Below are 16,412 nucleotides of genomic sequence, written 5' to 3'. Positions count from 1 at the left end.
CCTGGAGCCGTCTATCAGAGACTCAGGTGAGAGGAGAGATATATGGTGGTTATAGAAGAATCCTGGAGCCATCTATCAGAGACTTGGGTGAGAGGAGAGATATATGGGGGTTATATAAGAATCCTGGAGCCGTCTATCAGACACTCAGGTAAGAGGAGAGCTATATGGGGGTTATATAAGAATCCTGGAGCCGTCTATCAGAGACTTGGGTGAGAGGAGAGATATATGGGGGTTCTATAAGAATCCTGGAGCCGTCTATCAGACACTCAGGCGAGAGGAGAGATATATGGGGGTTATATAAGAATCATGGAGCCATCTATCAGAGACTCAGGTGAGAGGAGAGATATATGGGGGTTATAGAAGAATTCTGGAGCTGTATATCAGAGACTCAGGTGAGAGGAGAGATATATGGGGGTTTTATAAGAATCATGGAGCCATCTATCAGACACTCAGGTGAGAGGAGAGATATTTAGGGGTTATATAAGAATCCTGGAGCCGTCTATTAGAGACTCAGGTGAGAGGAGAGATATTTAGGGGTTATATAAGAATCCTGGAGCCGTCTATCAGAGACTCAGATGAGAGGAGAGATATATGGGGGTTATATAAGAATCCCGGGAGCCGTCTATCAGAGACTCAGGTGAGAGGAGAGATATATGGGGGTTATATAAGAATCCCGGGAGCCGTCTATCAGAGACTCAGGTGAGATGAAAGATATATGGGGTTATATAGGAATCCTGGAGCCGTCTATCAGAGACTCAGGTGAGAGGAGAGATATATGGGGTTATATAAGAATCCTGGAGCTGTATATCAGATTCTCAGGTGAGATGAGAGATATATGGGGATATATAAGAATCCCGGAGCTGTATATCAGATTCTCAGGTGAGATGAGCGATATATGGGGTTATATAAGAATCTCGGAGCTCTCTATCAGAGACTCAGGTGAGAGGAGAGATATATGGGGTTATTCAAGCATCCCTGACTCAGGAGGTTTTATTGTAACACACAATTGTGGAAGGGCATGTAGAAGTGGATGAGTTTAACTCCTTTTTCCATTTTTGTTTTTTTCTTCAAGCCTTCCAAAAGTGGGTAACTGGATTTCCTCTGATCATAAACCAATGGCATATCCTAGTAATATGCTATTATGTATTATGAGACAGAAATACTTCTTTAAAATTGTGACAATTGCTGAAAGCCGAGGGTTATGACAAAATGTGTACATGTCCTCAAAAGATTCCTATTTTTAGTCTTTAGTAGCAGACATAGATGGATGAGCTGATGGAGGAATATCCTTGTGTCGGGATCAAAGTCTAGCGCTTGGTGAACAAGTTACTGTTTCTCTAAAGTGAGAGATTCAGCAGCTCTGCTCCAGCCAGTACAGGGCGACTACAGATGGGAGACTCTGGTGAAAAGAAAAATATATGTACAGTATACATCCTAATGCCATGTTCTCGTTCGGTAGATTATCCCTGGACTCCGGTTGTAGAAGAGATTCAGATCCCCCGTCTTCTTCTCGGCTCCCCGGCCGTCCTGCAGTGTAATATCTCGGAATATTTCCCGGATGCCGTCACTGTGAAATGGATGAGACGTGATGGAGATCAGTCACAGGAAGAGACTGACGATAACCAGAGGATAACATCCATGAAAGCGGCTGATAACACCTACAGCCGTACAGCCAGTCTGACCATCACCCCCGACCTGTGGACACATCAAGGGGCAGAATATATATGTCTGGTGGAGCACCCCTCCCTGGAGACACCCATAGAGAGAAGAACGGGGCGGCTACAAGTCTATGGTGAGTGTATGAATCATTTTTGTACAGCTTTTTTCACTTAAAACGAAACATACAATTAAAATATACACACATATGTATATACACAGTGCTCCGCATAAATGAGTACACCCCAACAGGTTTGTTAGAAAACCTTTACATTTCTTTCAGAATCAACATTTTCTATGGGATTTCATACTACAAAACACTCCCACAAATGTGTGCCATTGATTGCAAACAAGATTTGTTATTTTGCACAGCCCAAAAAAGTAATTTTCCTAATACATTAATTCAGGACCACATTGTAAAAATGAGTACACTCCAATGAAAGTCTTAGGAGCAAAGTAAAAGTTTAATATCCTAAGTCATACTACAAGACTCGTTAAAGGGTTGATTGTGACTTGTAGGATCGCTACTACCAATAGGTGGCGCTGTAGAGTAAAAGTCCTCTTTCTTTCTGAAGAGGCAATTTGCATATTATTTTCCCAGAGGAGCATTGCACGGCGAATAAGTCTCCTTACCTTGACAAGCCACAGCTGGCATGTCACTCTCCGCAAGGAGAAACCTTACTTCTTAGACCCTAGTCCAGAGCCTCTCACCTTGCCAAATCAGATCTCATACTTTGCACTGACGAGAGCCAACAGCTCGAAACACCGTGTCTGCAAATTGAGATTCTGATTTGGCTTGTATCCTAAGTCATACTACAAGACTCGTTAAAGGGTTGATTGTGACTTGTAGGATCGCTACTACCAATAGGTGGCGCTGTAGAGTAAAAGTCCTCTTTCTTTCTGAAGAGGCAATTTGCATGCAGTTTAGACTATAAAATTCTAACTAATAAGAATTCAACCACAGGTAAGTCTAATTATATGTTACACAGGTGTCCAGCAGACGCAAAGAACACCCCTTCCCATTTCATGCTGTCAGCAATGGCACCATGTGGAAGAGAAATGTCCCAAGACCTGAGCAGGAAAATGATTTCTTTACACAAGAAAGGTAAAGGCTACAAGAGCATCAGTGAAGCATCAGTCAGATACTGGAGCAAAAGTGATACAAAAATATAACAAAGATCCAGGCCGCTCATGGAAGTTACCACCCAAACATAAGGACTGTCTGATGAGAAGGGTTGAAGAAAATCGACATGCAAATTCACTGCAGTTATCTAAAGTAGTAGAAAGCTGAACCAGAGTGAGTGTTTGCCGTGACACAATACGGCGTACACTGCAGAGAAATGGCATTCATGGGGGAGAAGAGAGACTCTCCTAAAGTCCACGCAGCAACGAAACTGCAGCTATCTCACAGAGATGTCCAGGCTGTAGAAGACTTGGTGCTGTCCTTAAAAATCATTGAGGTCACACAAAATACTAGACAAGTAGATTTTGATGTGGGGTGTACTCATTTTTGCATCGCCTCCATGCCACGCCGCATTGATGCAGTAATTGATGCACATGGAGCCCCGACCAAGTACTGAGTGCATTTACTGATCATACATTTCAGTAGGACAACATTTCAGATTTTACAATCATTTTTCAGGCTGGTGTTATAAAGTATTCTAATTTCCTGAGATAATGACTTTTGGGTTCTCATTGGCTGTAAACCGTAATCATCATCATTACCAGAAATAAACCCGTGACATAGATCTCTCTGTGTGTAATGACTCTATAGAATAGAGGAGAGGCGCTGTCTGTATTGAAGAACTGAAATAAATTCACTTTCTGATGATATTCTCATTTTATGAGAAGCCCCTGTATCTAATGTATACATTTACTTTATATGACTATTTTCACAGCAACTATTACATCAGATCTTTTACTATTCTCTTCCAGGTAAACCCCAGATGTCGGCCCCTATAGAGATCACTACGGCAGATAAATCTCGTGTTCAGTTCTCTCTGAATCTACAGAAGTTTTACCCTAAAGATATAATAATCTCCTGGCATAGAGAAGATCAGTCTGGTAAATATGGATTATCAGCTGTGGAGACAATCAGTGCACAGGACGAGGATCTGACATATGAGGTCACCAGTGCCGTCCAGATTCCTGGTTATCAATTCAAAGATCCAAAGATGAAAATCATTGTAGAGTGGATCCACAAGAGGACGGAGACATCAGAGAGGAGATCACTGAGAGTCAGAGGTAAAGAGGATATCTGTCTATTATCTATCTATCCATAATTATATATCTATGTATCTACAGTATCTATCTATTCATCTATTATCTATCTATTTATCTACCGTATTTTGCGGATTATATGAAGTTCCGGATTATAAGACGCACCCCAAATTTTGAGGAGAAAAATAGGAAAAAAACTTTTTTTTAATAAAACGGTCTTATTGCTTACTGGGGGTGGTGACTTCGGTGAAGCGGGGACCCAGAGTCGCTGCTGGCGCAGGCAAGAGTGGAGCGTTGCTGCAGGCCACAGGCTGGGATGAGGGGGTGTTCCGATGTGTGGCATGCCACAGCAGGTTTCCGGTGTTGCGGGTCTCCGATGCTGCAGGTGTCCTGTGTTGTGGGGGCTCTGCCTACATTTTGTGAAATGCCAGACCCCCCGTAGTTCCATGATTTCCTATGCAGTGAACTCTGGGAAAATGGGTGTCGGGTGGAGCGCATGCGCAAATGGAGATCTCAGCACCAAGATCTCAGGAGATGAGATCTACTATTAATCATTTGTTAAAATATCCAATACAATTTAGGTATATTTGTATTTATTTTTCAATTTTTAAAATGACCAATAATATCACATACAAGGGACAAATACTAGCGCACCATGACCAGTCACCATATTACCACCACATGGTGACCAATAATACCACATGCAAGGAATAAATACCACCACACCATGACCAGACCACATATTACCACTAGTAATGAGTGAACATGCTCGGGTGGTCTCTGAGTATTTTTGGCATGTTCAGAAATTCAGTTTGAGTCCCCAAAACTGCATGATTTGTGGCTGCTAGACAGCCTGAATACATGTTAGGATTTCCTAACAAACAGGCAGATCCCACATGTATTCAGGCTGTTTAGCAGCCGTAAATAATGAAGCTACGGGGACTCAAACTGAATTTCCGAACACACCCAAAATACTCGGAGACCACCCGAGCTTGCTCGGAAATCTCGAGTAACAAGCATACTCGCTCATCACTAATTACCACCACATTGTGATTGAATACTATAATACTGATCATTAATTAAAAAAACACAATACTAATATCACCACAAGTGCCATCATACGCAGGAGATCTATACTTAGTATGCAGTGTCTGTGTACAGGTAATACAGTGTTTACCGGTGGCATTTATCACAAGAGCTCTGTATATAGTGTCAGTGTACAGGTAATACAGTGACATTATACACAGGAGCTCTGTATATATTGTCAGTGTATAGGTAATACAGGGATCACTGGTGACATTGTACACAGGATCTCTGTACATAGTATAGTGTCAGTGTACAGGTAACACACTGACTCACCAGTGACGTCTCTAGGTGAAGTCCTTCATCTTTGCTTTTCATCACTTCCAGCCAGAACTCGTCTCTGCAGGAAATAACACAGTTATCTAGAGCACTGCTTGCAGAACACATTACTTAATTTTTTCCCAACTTCTAAACTGTCACCTTTCTTTCTTCATCTGGTGTATAGTGTCATGCTACACAGTAACAGGACCGCCCCCCTATTTAAAACATTATCCTCAAAAAATAAAATAAACACATCACTGCAGTAATAATATCCTTTAATTATCCCCTATGGTAATAATATCCCCCATCCTGGCCCCCGTGTGTCTCATTCCTGGCTCCAGCCATACGTTCTCCCATCCTGCCCTCATGAGTATCCATACTGCCCCCATGTGATGTCCCATCCTGCCACGTGATCCTGCCCCATCTGTCTCGTGATCCTGCCCCATCTGTCTTGTGATCCTGTCCCATCATCCTGCCCCATCTGTCTCGTGATCCTGCCCCATCTGTGCCGTGATCCTGCCCCATCTGTCTCCATTGTATCCATCCTGCCCCATGATCCTGCCCCATCTGTCTCCATCCTGCCCCATGATCCTGCCCCATCCGTCTCCATCCTGCCAGCGTGTCTCCCATCCTGCCAGCGTGTCTCCCATCCTGCCAGCGTGTCTCCCATCCTGCCACAGTGTCTCCCATCCTGCCAGCGTGTCTCCCATCCTGCCAGCGTGTCTCCCATCCTGCCATAGTGTCTCCCATCCTGCCAGCGTGTCTCCCATCCTGCCACAGTGTCTCCCATCCTGCCACAGTGTCTCCCATCTTGCCACAGTGTCTCCCATCCTGCCACAGTGTCTCCCATCTTGCCACAGTGTCTCCCATCCTGCCACAGTGTCTCCCATCCTGCCACAGTGTCTCCCATCCTGCCACAGTGTCTCCCATCCTGCCACAGTGTCTCCCATCTTGCCACAGTGTCTCCCATCCTGCCACAGTGTCTCCCATCCTGCCACAGTGTCTCCCATCCTGCCACAGTGTCTCCCATCTTGCCACAGTGTCTCCCATCCTGCCACAGTGTCTCCCATCTTGCCACAGTGTCTCCCATCCTGCCACAGTGTCTCCCATCCTGCCACAGTGTCTCCCATCCTGCCACAGTGTCTCCCATCTTGCCACAGTGTCTCCCATCCTGCCACAGTGTCTCCCATCCTGCCACAGTGTCTCCCATCTTGCCACAGTGTCTCCCATCCTGCCACAGTGTCTCCCATCCTGCCACAGTGTCTCCCATCCTGCCACAGTGTCTCCCATCCTGCCACAGTGTCTCCCATCCTGCCACAGTGTCTCCCATCTTGCCACAGTGTCTCCCATCCTGCCACAGTGTCACCCATCCTGCCACAGTGTCTCCCATCCTGCCACAGTGTCTCCCATCCTGCCACAGTGTCTCCCATCCTGCCACAGTGTCTCCCATCTTGCCACAGTGTCTCCCATCCTGCCACAGTGTCTCCCATCTTGCCACAGTGTCTCCCATCCTGCCACAGTGTCTCCCATCCTGCCACAGTGTCTCCCATCCTGCCACAGTGTCTCCCATCCTGCCACAGTGTCTCCCATCTTGCCACAGTGTCTCCCATCCTGCCACAGTGTCTCCCATCCTGCCACAGTGTCTCCCATCCTGCCACAGTGTCTCCCATCCTGCCACAGTGTCTCCCATCCTGCCACAGTGTCTCCCATCCTGCCACAGTGTCTCCCATCCTGCCACAGTGTCACCCATCCTGCCACAGTGTCTCCCATCCTGCCACAGTGTCTCCCATCCTGCCACAGTGTCTCCCATCCTGCCACAGTGTCTCCCATCTTGCCACAGTGTCTCCCATCCTGCCACAGTGTCTCCCATCCTGCCACAGTGTCTCCCAGTGTCTCGTGCCACTTTCAATTAGAAAAAAAACCTTTCTCCTTACCTGGCTGCGCTCCTGCGCCGATGCTTCCTCCATACAGTTCAAGGGCACACTCGCCGGCGAACGACAATGACGTCATACGCCGGCGACATGCGCGCTGACGTCAGCTGCCAGCCTCCGATTGGCTGGCGGTTTTTAACTATTGCCGTGAGGGCCCGCACGGCAATAGAGTTTGACTGAACCTGCGTCACGGACGCAGGTTCAGTTACTGCATCGGCAGAATGCTGCCGACCAGCGGAAGCCTGCCACTGGGGCCCCGATGAGAAGAGACGGGCCCGATGGGGGCCCCAGTCAGGTGAGTAATGCCCTGATGTCGGCCCTGTATGTATCTATCTATCTATCATCTATCTATTATCTATCATCTATCTGTTATTTATCTATTATCTATTTCCTTTTTTATCTAATGTCAATTATATGTCGAAATCATCTTAATAATTTTATACAGATCTTCCCTGGCGTCCACATGTCGGATCTATCAATGTCTCCGAGCTGGAAGATGGTAAAGCAGCCACCGTGACCTGTGATATCTCCGGATATTTCCCAGATTTTCTATCTGTTAGGTGGTTCACAAAGAAAAACGGAAATGTGACGGAACTGCCCAGACAATCATCATTTTATATAAACAGAACTTACAAGATGTCAGAGATAAAGACGAGACAGAAAGATAACACGTATTCCTGTGAAGCGTCATTGACTTTTACCCCCAAAATAAGTTCACACCGAGGATCAGAAATCCTCTGCAGAGTGGAGCATCCCAGCGAGGAGCGTCCCATAGAGCTGAGCACCGGACCCCTACACATCGGTGAGTTATGTGGTAGAAATATATAACAAATAGCCAGTGACATTACAACAAACTCCCCAGTATGGGGCATATGAGGATACTGTCCCCTGGGGTGGGTCCCGGGTGTAGCAATGACAGATAGTGCAAGTCATCAGAGTACGCTCTCAGATTTATAGGCTGCAGACAAATATCATTTACAATCTCATTATTATTCCTTTCCTAATAATAGTATAGTATTGTCGGATAGTACTTGTAAATAGAAGCAATTTTGCAATTTTTTCATCCTTACCTGAGATATTAATACTTTTGCTCACATCCCGTTGCCTTGGACACCGACCACCACTAATATACCCGGTGCCACCAAGACCTTGTCTATAAAGCTAGTAAGCGCTGTTTTGAAGCTGGCCAGGACAGTGAGACGGCAGCGGTGGTCGGTCTCCTGGGCAATGAACTGGAAACACAAAGAAAAGTGATAATATCTCAAGACCGGCTGCAAAGTGTAATAAGCAGCAAACTGCTAAAGTGCTTGTTTTTACAACCATTATCCGACCTGTCCATCTATGAAAAACGGCCCCATAATGATGATAATAATGTGTCAGTAAAATATGTTGGCGTGTCTATGATTTTTTAGTAAATTGTCCAGAAAAAATCAAACGGGCAACACAGATACCGGGGATGGGACGTAAGAGAATTTGCACTTCTTTCAATACAAGAGAGAGAATGCTGGAAAATTTAGAAGATTTCTGCAACAATGGAAAATGATCAACAAGATACTCAATAAAGCTTTGTTTATGAGGGACCTGAACGCCAGGACCCCCACTAATCACAATACTGGGGGTTCCAAGCGGGAGGGAGGCCTGGCACGACCACAGTGGGAAGGATAGCGGTGGTCGCGCGTGTGTCTGGCTACTCTACGCTATGTGGTCGATGGAAAGCCGAGCAGTGCACCTGCCCTAGAGATCGGATCCCATCAGTCAGATATTGGTCACGTATCCTGTGGACAGTGGTGAATATCCATTGCAGGACCTCTAACCGCTATTATTTCTGTAGTTAAAAGACACTTCTCCCATAAGGAATACCATATTTCTCCCAGGGAATGTTCTTTTATCATTTTTAGTTGTATTTCTGTATCTTTGACTTCTTTAAATTTTAACTTTTTCAAATTTCTGTAACAGGAGAAAAGTAAAACAGAATAAATTTCTTGTGCTTTAAAAAAGACCTGTGGTTGGTCGAAGCGTTGCAGTTCATGGCAGAATAAAGAAGATTTTCACCCATTTTTGGGCACGGTCTATCTAATGCAAGTGATTAGTTCCCAACACAATGGCACTTATGGAGGTGTAGAGTGCACCATAGTAGTGAGGGCTGCTCTGTGACCGAGCCGTTTTCCCTCTTTCCTCTTTCATTTACTACCCTTCTTGCATTTTTACATATTTATCATGTGAACTGTGAGATTGGACAATGTTCCAATGTAAAATCCATTTTCAATGTTGTGGACCAGAGCAGGCCGCATGTCGCTTGTGCTGCTGTGAGCAGCCTGCGTGGCCTAACCATGCTCCCATGACTTGCAGCATCTCCGGACTTGTCTCCCATCGAGCACATCGGGGACGTCATTGATAGGTGATTACAGAGGAGCTGCCAGCAGCGGATTTTGATGATTTGTCAAAGATTTTACAGTGGGAGAGCCTTCCTCAGACGACCATTAATGACCTCACGGATAGCAGCCGATTCTGAATAAATCCAGATATTTAGAAAATCTTGTGAATTCTATAATTCCACAATTTTTCCTTTATGGTGTTGCAATTTCAATTATAAGTGTAGTTGTGTTGATGGCGTATAATAGTATGAGTTACTATCTAAATGCTTTGAGTTTACTGCCTCACACTAAGGTCCTGGTCCAGTTGAGGTTCACCAATAATACTATAAACCTTTGATATAATATATCAAACATTGACTGCCAGATTCTATTCCGGAAGGTGCTCCTCATCTGTGCTCTCCTGCCAGCAATTTCTAATCATGCAAGAGGTTAGACAAGGAGATCAGGGCTGTATAATTACATCTCACGCACTGAGATACCTGCTCTAATCTATCGTGGGGGCGTGTTCTTTTTTCTCCTGTGTGTTCTTGGAAGCTTATGACTGTGCAACATCATTCAGGAGTAAAAAGGACACACCTCCAATAACAATTATTTGATAATGCTCACATGGACATATCAAAAACTAACTCATTAGGAGACAAATATGTTGTTTGCTAATATTTCTAAAACGGGGAGGCTAAATTAAAAAAATAAATAAAAACTGTATTCCACTCTTTAGCCTTTATTACATTGTGTCTCCAAGTCAACTTGAGAAAATGTGGTTACATTTAGTCTTTAACGAGGATCTTTCAACAATTTTAGTGTTATAAACTGTACATTTCTGCAAAATGTTTCAGGAATGTACATTAAAACCTTTTTTTTCTCTACCCCATTGTGGAGATGCAGAATGCTAAAATTACTGGCGACCGATCACTATTTTTATCACTCAACTGTGCATTTGATGCTGTTCAGCTCTGTGCGTGTACTTCCTTCCCACTATAATACTTTCCAATCGTAATAAAGCAGGAAGGGTAGGAAGAAGTGGACGACCACATTAATTTGCCCACTGAGGTCAGAACTGTGCAAGCATGGTCAAGTGACAACACCGCGCCATATTAGTAACACATGTAATAGCTCTTCAGTCCTCAGTTGCTCCTGCAATGTTCCTCAATCTAATGCTGCTGTCCACCACTTCTCCTAACCCCTTTACTAAGAGGAAGTCCCAAGCTGGAGGTATTGTCACATGAGACAGATAGAGGTTGGCACAAGACTTTCTCAGTCTCCTGTGATCACGCCTCCCTCGTGGGACTTTCTGTTAGTAAAATGTTAGGAGAGAAGACAGACATCGTCATCAGAGTGAGGAGCATCGCTGGAGTAGTCGAAGACTGAGGACCTACTACTACTGATCGGAAGGACAGTTAGTTGTTGTCAACGTGGTCACAATAGACAAGTCTCACGTAACCTTGCTTGCAGAGTTCTGACCTCAATGGGTGTCTTTTTTCAGTCAGAACTGTCGATGTCTAGTTTTTCTTCACTATGACACGGCCTTTTTATGACTGGACAGTGTCATAGTGGGAAGGAAGGACAGAGTCCTCTCAAAGGTATTCCATGAGCCATGGACTGTATTCTCCGCTAGGTGTACTCCTCAACCTAGTGGAGGCACATTTTTATTCAACAGGATCCAAAGAGTCTGAATCAAGAATCTTTAGTTTTGGAGTCCGTTGTTCCACTTCTAAGGAACCATTGCATGCCTTGGTGTTGACCTCAGGGACATCTTAGGATATCTTTGTTCCTAATGGATCTTTATTATGAAAATGACTTTGCTAATTCTCTTTTCACATCAGATAATCTTTTCATGATCTTATTCAGGTAAACACCAATGAGTGTCCCTGATCCATACTCAATTGGCCCATTTACAGGAGAAAATAATCAGCAAATGAGTTCCGCAACGCTCATTCCCGATTATCTGCTGGTGTAAACAGGCCAGCAACCAAGCGCCGAACGACCAAAACCCTTATTTTATACATATATAAAAAGTCAATTTATCAACAGCACATCGCCTGTCCCGTGTTAACAGGGGATATGCTGCTAATAACTTGTAATGTATATGAAGATAAGCAATATTTTCCCATCATTGCTTGCCATCGTTGTATACAGACAGGGAAACAGGTGCTGTATGACTTGACTTTGCCTTTGTTGGTGACCTGAAATCCACCAGTGTTAGGCTACTTTCACACATCAGGTTTTCGGCGTCAGGCGCGATCCGGCGTCGTGCCGGAACGCCGGATCCGGCAAATGTTTAGTAAAACCGGATGTGACGGATCCTGTTTTCTGCCGGATCCGTCTTTTTCTTGACAGACAAAACCGGATCCGTCTCATCCGGTTCATCCGTTTTTCTATCCGTTTTTCGACGGATTACGCCGGATCCGGATTTTAAAATTGACCCTTGTGGCCTTCCGAACGGGATTGGCTACTGGAAAACTATATATAGAGTGTTCCTACAGCCCTTCTTTGACAGGTTGTCGAGGAGAAAGTGCAGGTTGGAGAGAAGAGCAAGTTACTGGCGAAGATGGATGTTGTCATTGGAAATATTTTGAAGAATTTGGCGGATTTTATAGCGGAGGCGAACCGTTTGAGGGTGATTGTTCTGGAGAAGGAGAGAGCGAGACAGCAGCGCATCAGGCATCGTAGACGACGTTTGTGGATCCACCCCATCACAGCCAAGAGAATGACGCGTGGGGTCTATTCTACACTCTGCATGGACCTTCGACGAAACCCGGATAAATTTTTTGGATATGTTCGGATGAAAATGGAGAATTTTGATTACTTGGTGGAGCGCATTGCACACTTCATAAGAAAAGCGGACACCTATTGCCGCTTCTCTGTTTCACCCGCAGAGCGTCTGATGGTGACTTTAAGGTAAGCCACATTTATTGGATATGCTCGCATCAGAGCACACTTTCACTGCAATCTTGTTGGTGGTAGTTTGTATCTCCAAGTGTTATAGCTCAGTTTTGGTATGTAATGCTGTGATTTTAAACTAATTGATTGTTTTTTAATTCCCCACAGATTTCTTGCAACTGGAGAATCCCTTTCGTCACTGCATTTCCAGTACAGACTCGGGATTTCCCCCATATCTGGAATAGTGAAGTACACATGCCGTACACTGTGGGACTCCTTAGCTGAAGAGTTTTTACCAGAGCCCACAACAGAGAGGTGGATTGAAATTGCTGACAAGTTTCAACAGATATGTCAGTTTCCCAACTGCTTGGTCGCTGTGGACGGGAAACATATCCGCATTGTAAAGCCAGCCGGATCGGGATCGGAATATTTCAATTACAAGAAATATTTTTCAATTGTCCTCATGGCCATCGCTGATGCGGAATACAAATTTATTGCTGTGGATATTGGGGCCTATGGCCGCTCCAATGACTCTCAAGTTTTCAAACTGTCTGCCATGGGGCGTAAACTGTATGGAAACACCTTCCAGTTCCCACCCCCTAGACCGCTGCCGCAAACATCTGGTCCACCTATGCTATTTGTCTGTGTAGGGGATGAAGCCTTCCAGCTGTCAGAACACCTTTTGAAACCATACTCTAGCAGAGGATTGACAAGACCAAAACGCATTTTTAATTACCGCCTCACAAGAGCAAGAAGAATGGTTGAATGTACCTTTGGTATTCTGACAGCCAAATGGCGGGTCCTATTGACTGCGATCAACCTCAAGACAGAAACTGTTGACGAGGTGATCAAAGCTTGCGTGGTACTCCACAATTTTGTTATCTGCAAGGAACCCATTTCCATTGAGGACACCTCTGAAGAAACCACCTTGCAAGATTACCATGACATTACCACTAGAAGTTCTGTGACGGTTTCAGTAATGAGGGACAATTTTGCACTATACTTTATGTCACCTCAAGGCAGAGTACACTGGCAGGATGACAGAGTGTGAAAGATTTGTGCCCTAACCAAACTTGTGTACCTTCTGTACCAACAGTATATACCTTTGCCAACCAAAGTTGGCTATCTTGTCATGGTCTCTATTTTTAGCTTTAGGCCACAGGTGTGAACCTGGTTGTGTTTTATGCAAAGTATTTCACCTTTTAACAAAAGTTGTGTACATTGTTAGGAAATCACCAACAATAAACACAACTTTTTAGGTGAAATACTTTGCTTCAAACACAACCAGGAACACAACTGTGGCAAAAAGCTAAAATTTACCCACAGTTATATACCTGGTTTTGAATACCTTTTTACCTTTTAAATACCCTTTATTTAACCTTTTTTTTAAACATATTTCGCCGCAGAAAGAAATGACAGACAACCAGTGTAAACAATAATTTAACTTTTATTTAAAATATTTTTTTGTTTGTAAACTGTTTTTAAAGTTAAAAAAACTTTTTTAATAAAGGTTTGAAAAAAACATGGGCATTTTTATTACAAAACACATCATAAATCTGTGTAGTGTGGGGTGGAAATACTGCTGGAGGGGCTGCGGGACACTTCGACACTGGGAGTGTGGAGAGAGGATTGGGATCGTAGTGGGGAAGGAACAGTTAGAGGTGATGGTGTGGAAAAAGCTACAGAATGGGTGGACATGTGGGAGGCAGAAGAGGTGGTGGGTGGTGGAGTGGAGGGTTGGGCAGGGACTGTAGGAGCAGATGATGTTGATGGAAAGTTGTATGGGGAAGGAGTTTGGTACGGGGAAGGAGTTTGATACGGGGCAGGTTGCTGGAAGTGGGGAGATGACTGGTACTGGGGAGGTTGCTGGTACTGGGGAGGTTGCTGGTACTGGGGAGGTTGCTGGTATGTAATAGGAGGGGGAGGATGGAAAGTGGCTGGAGGGGGTGCAGATGTAATAGGAGGGGGAGGATGGAAAGTGGCTGGAGGGGGTGCAGATGTAATAGGAGGGGGAGGATGGAAAGTGGCTGGAGGGGGTGCAGGTGGAGGAACTACAGTGGTGGGAGGTGGAGGTTGGGAGGTAACCTGCTGTAGAGCACCGTGGCACGAATGCATTACATGCATCTGCTGGGTAGGAGATAGTGTTGCCATGTGCTCCACAACAGACCTGAAAAAGGTGTGGTTTGGCGAAGAACTTGCTTTGAATGCATGGTTTGCAGAAGTGTCTTCACCTCCAGAATGCTGGAGTTGATCTGCTGAAAGCCTGCGGAGATTTGCTCTGACAAGACTTTTAGACAGTTCTGGAAAGATGCATTCAGATGCAAGAACTCTGGCGCATAACTCTTTTCCTGACCCCTCTGCCGCTGCCGCCCAGTACCCGCAGGTGTACTAGAGGTGGCAGGGGCAGAAGGGTGGGGTAAAGGGAAAGCGATCTCCTCACCAGCAGCTTCATGTAATGTAGGCGGCCACGATGCTCCTGTGCTGGTGGATGGGACAGATGGGTCGAATGTGTGGGAAGGCTGGGAAGGTGCAGATGTACCGGGGCGGTCGAAGTGTCCCTCGGTGCCGGTCTCCTCAGGGATCGCCTCAGAAGGGTCCAATCGTGCAGGCTCCCGAGTGCTGCTCACCGTGCTGTGGAATAAAGAGAAAAAAAAAACAATTAAAATAGTGACATGGTATGGCCCTGGCTGAAAAAAAAAAGTTACATCTAAACATTTTTTTGTCACATGTGGTGTGTAATATTTACCTTCTGGTGAGCATTGTCTCCCGGAGGAACGACAGGGCTCGTGCGTACTTGTACTTGCTCCTGCGTCCTCCAGATCCACTCGGGGCCCGCATCTCTTTATTGAACTCCTTCTTGAAACGATCCCTCACAGACCGCCACCGCTTCACAATTCTCTCCCCTGAAACGAGAAAGGACAAAGTGGTTAGTATACAACATCAGTGTTTCCCAAACTCCAGTCCTCATGGTCCCCAGGGGTCATGTTTTCAGGATTTCCAAAGTAAATAGAAATCCTGAACACATGATCCGTGGGGACCACGAGGACTGGAGTTCGGGAAACACTGGTTTAAATCAAGCAACCGGTACTGTATATACTTACGCTCTTTAATCTGGGCCCGAGCTTCGAGGTCCTCCCAGCGGTCCACAAGGAGCGAACAGATTTCCTCCCAGAGTCGTCGGGTAACGATCAGGTCAGCGTGGCGGCGGTCAGCCATATTCCAGAGCGGCTCCCTTTCTCTGATGAGATCGATGAGGTGGTCCACATCAATCCCTCCATCCTCACCGTCAGAGTCGGGAGCACGCTGTGAAGGCTGTTAAAGAAAAAGACAAAAATAACATAATTAGCCTCCACAAAAGAAATGAAATAAAAAGTGCAAAAAAAACAAAGCAAAAATATTTATACTTACACGCTGGTGACCGCCGCGTTGCTGTCGCCGACGACCCTGGGAGGCACTGCGAGGACCTCTTGGCCGAGCACCAGATTGGGAAGACTAGAGAAGAAAACAAAAAATGTTATGTCTTTGGATGTAGGCATTTGTTTGCTGTGTGTGGTCTGCATAACATTCTTTTCTATGTGTTGTGTGTAGTGTGATGTTGTGTTTCTGCGTTTGATGCAAAAAACTTACCAATTGTGAGCCCACTCCAAGTGTCTGTCCACCCCTTCCTTCTTCTTCTGGGAGCTCCTCTTCATCTTGTGATTCCTGTTTTGAAATAAAAAGCAATGAATACACATATATTACAGAGATGATGGATTTTGGAAAAAAAAACTTACCGTCAAACGCTGACGATGCGAGGGAGGGCTCCCAGAAGATGTGCTGTCTTCCTCATGGCCAGACTCCATGGCTGTGGGTGGTGTTTCTGCTGCTGCCATTGCTGCTGCATCTATTGGGCGGCTGTTGAATAAAGAGAAACAAAGGGCCAATGAATATCTTGATATTCCATAGCCCTAGTTTGGAGGAATGGGGAATTTGATAATTACCGTCTCTCATCTGCTGCTGGACTCCC

At 45.1% G+C, this 16,412-nt stretch overlaps 1 protein-coding gene across 1 annotated transcript; it reads left to right on the top strand.

Annotated features, from left to right (window-relative positions):
- The first annotated feature begins 428 nt into the window (after nucleotides 1–428).
- On the top strand, nucleotides 429–9,685 carry LOC141050633 (uncharacterized). The gene is made up of 5 exons (XM_073547221.1): nucleotides 429–453; nucleotides 1,460–1,792; nucleotides 3,592–3,900; nucleotides 7,597–7,953; nucleotides 9,108–9,685. The coding sequence occupies exons 1-5, from the start codon at nucleotides 429–431 to the stop codon at nucleotides 9,116–9,118; spliced, it is 1,035 nt and encodes a 344-aa protein (XP_073403322.1). The 3' UTR covers nucleotides 9,119–9,685.
- The last annotated feature ends 6,727 nt before the right edge of the window (nucleotides 9,686–16,412 follow it).

The sequence above is a fragment of the Dendrobates tinctorius genome, unplaced genomic scaffold (genome assembly GCF_039654945.1).
Source record: "Dendrobates tinctorius isolate UK_male_01 unplaced genomic scaffold, ASM3965494v1 ptg000152l, whole genome shotgun sequence".
Taxonomy (NCBI): domain Eukaryota; kingdom Metazoa; phylum Chordata; class Amphibia; order Anura; family Dendrobatidae; genus Dendrobates; species Dendrobates tinctorius.
This window is presented reverse-complemented; position numbering and strand designations above follow the sequence as displayed.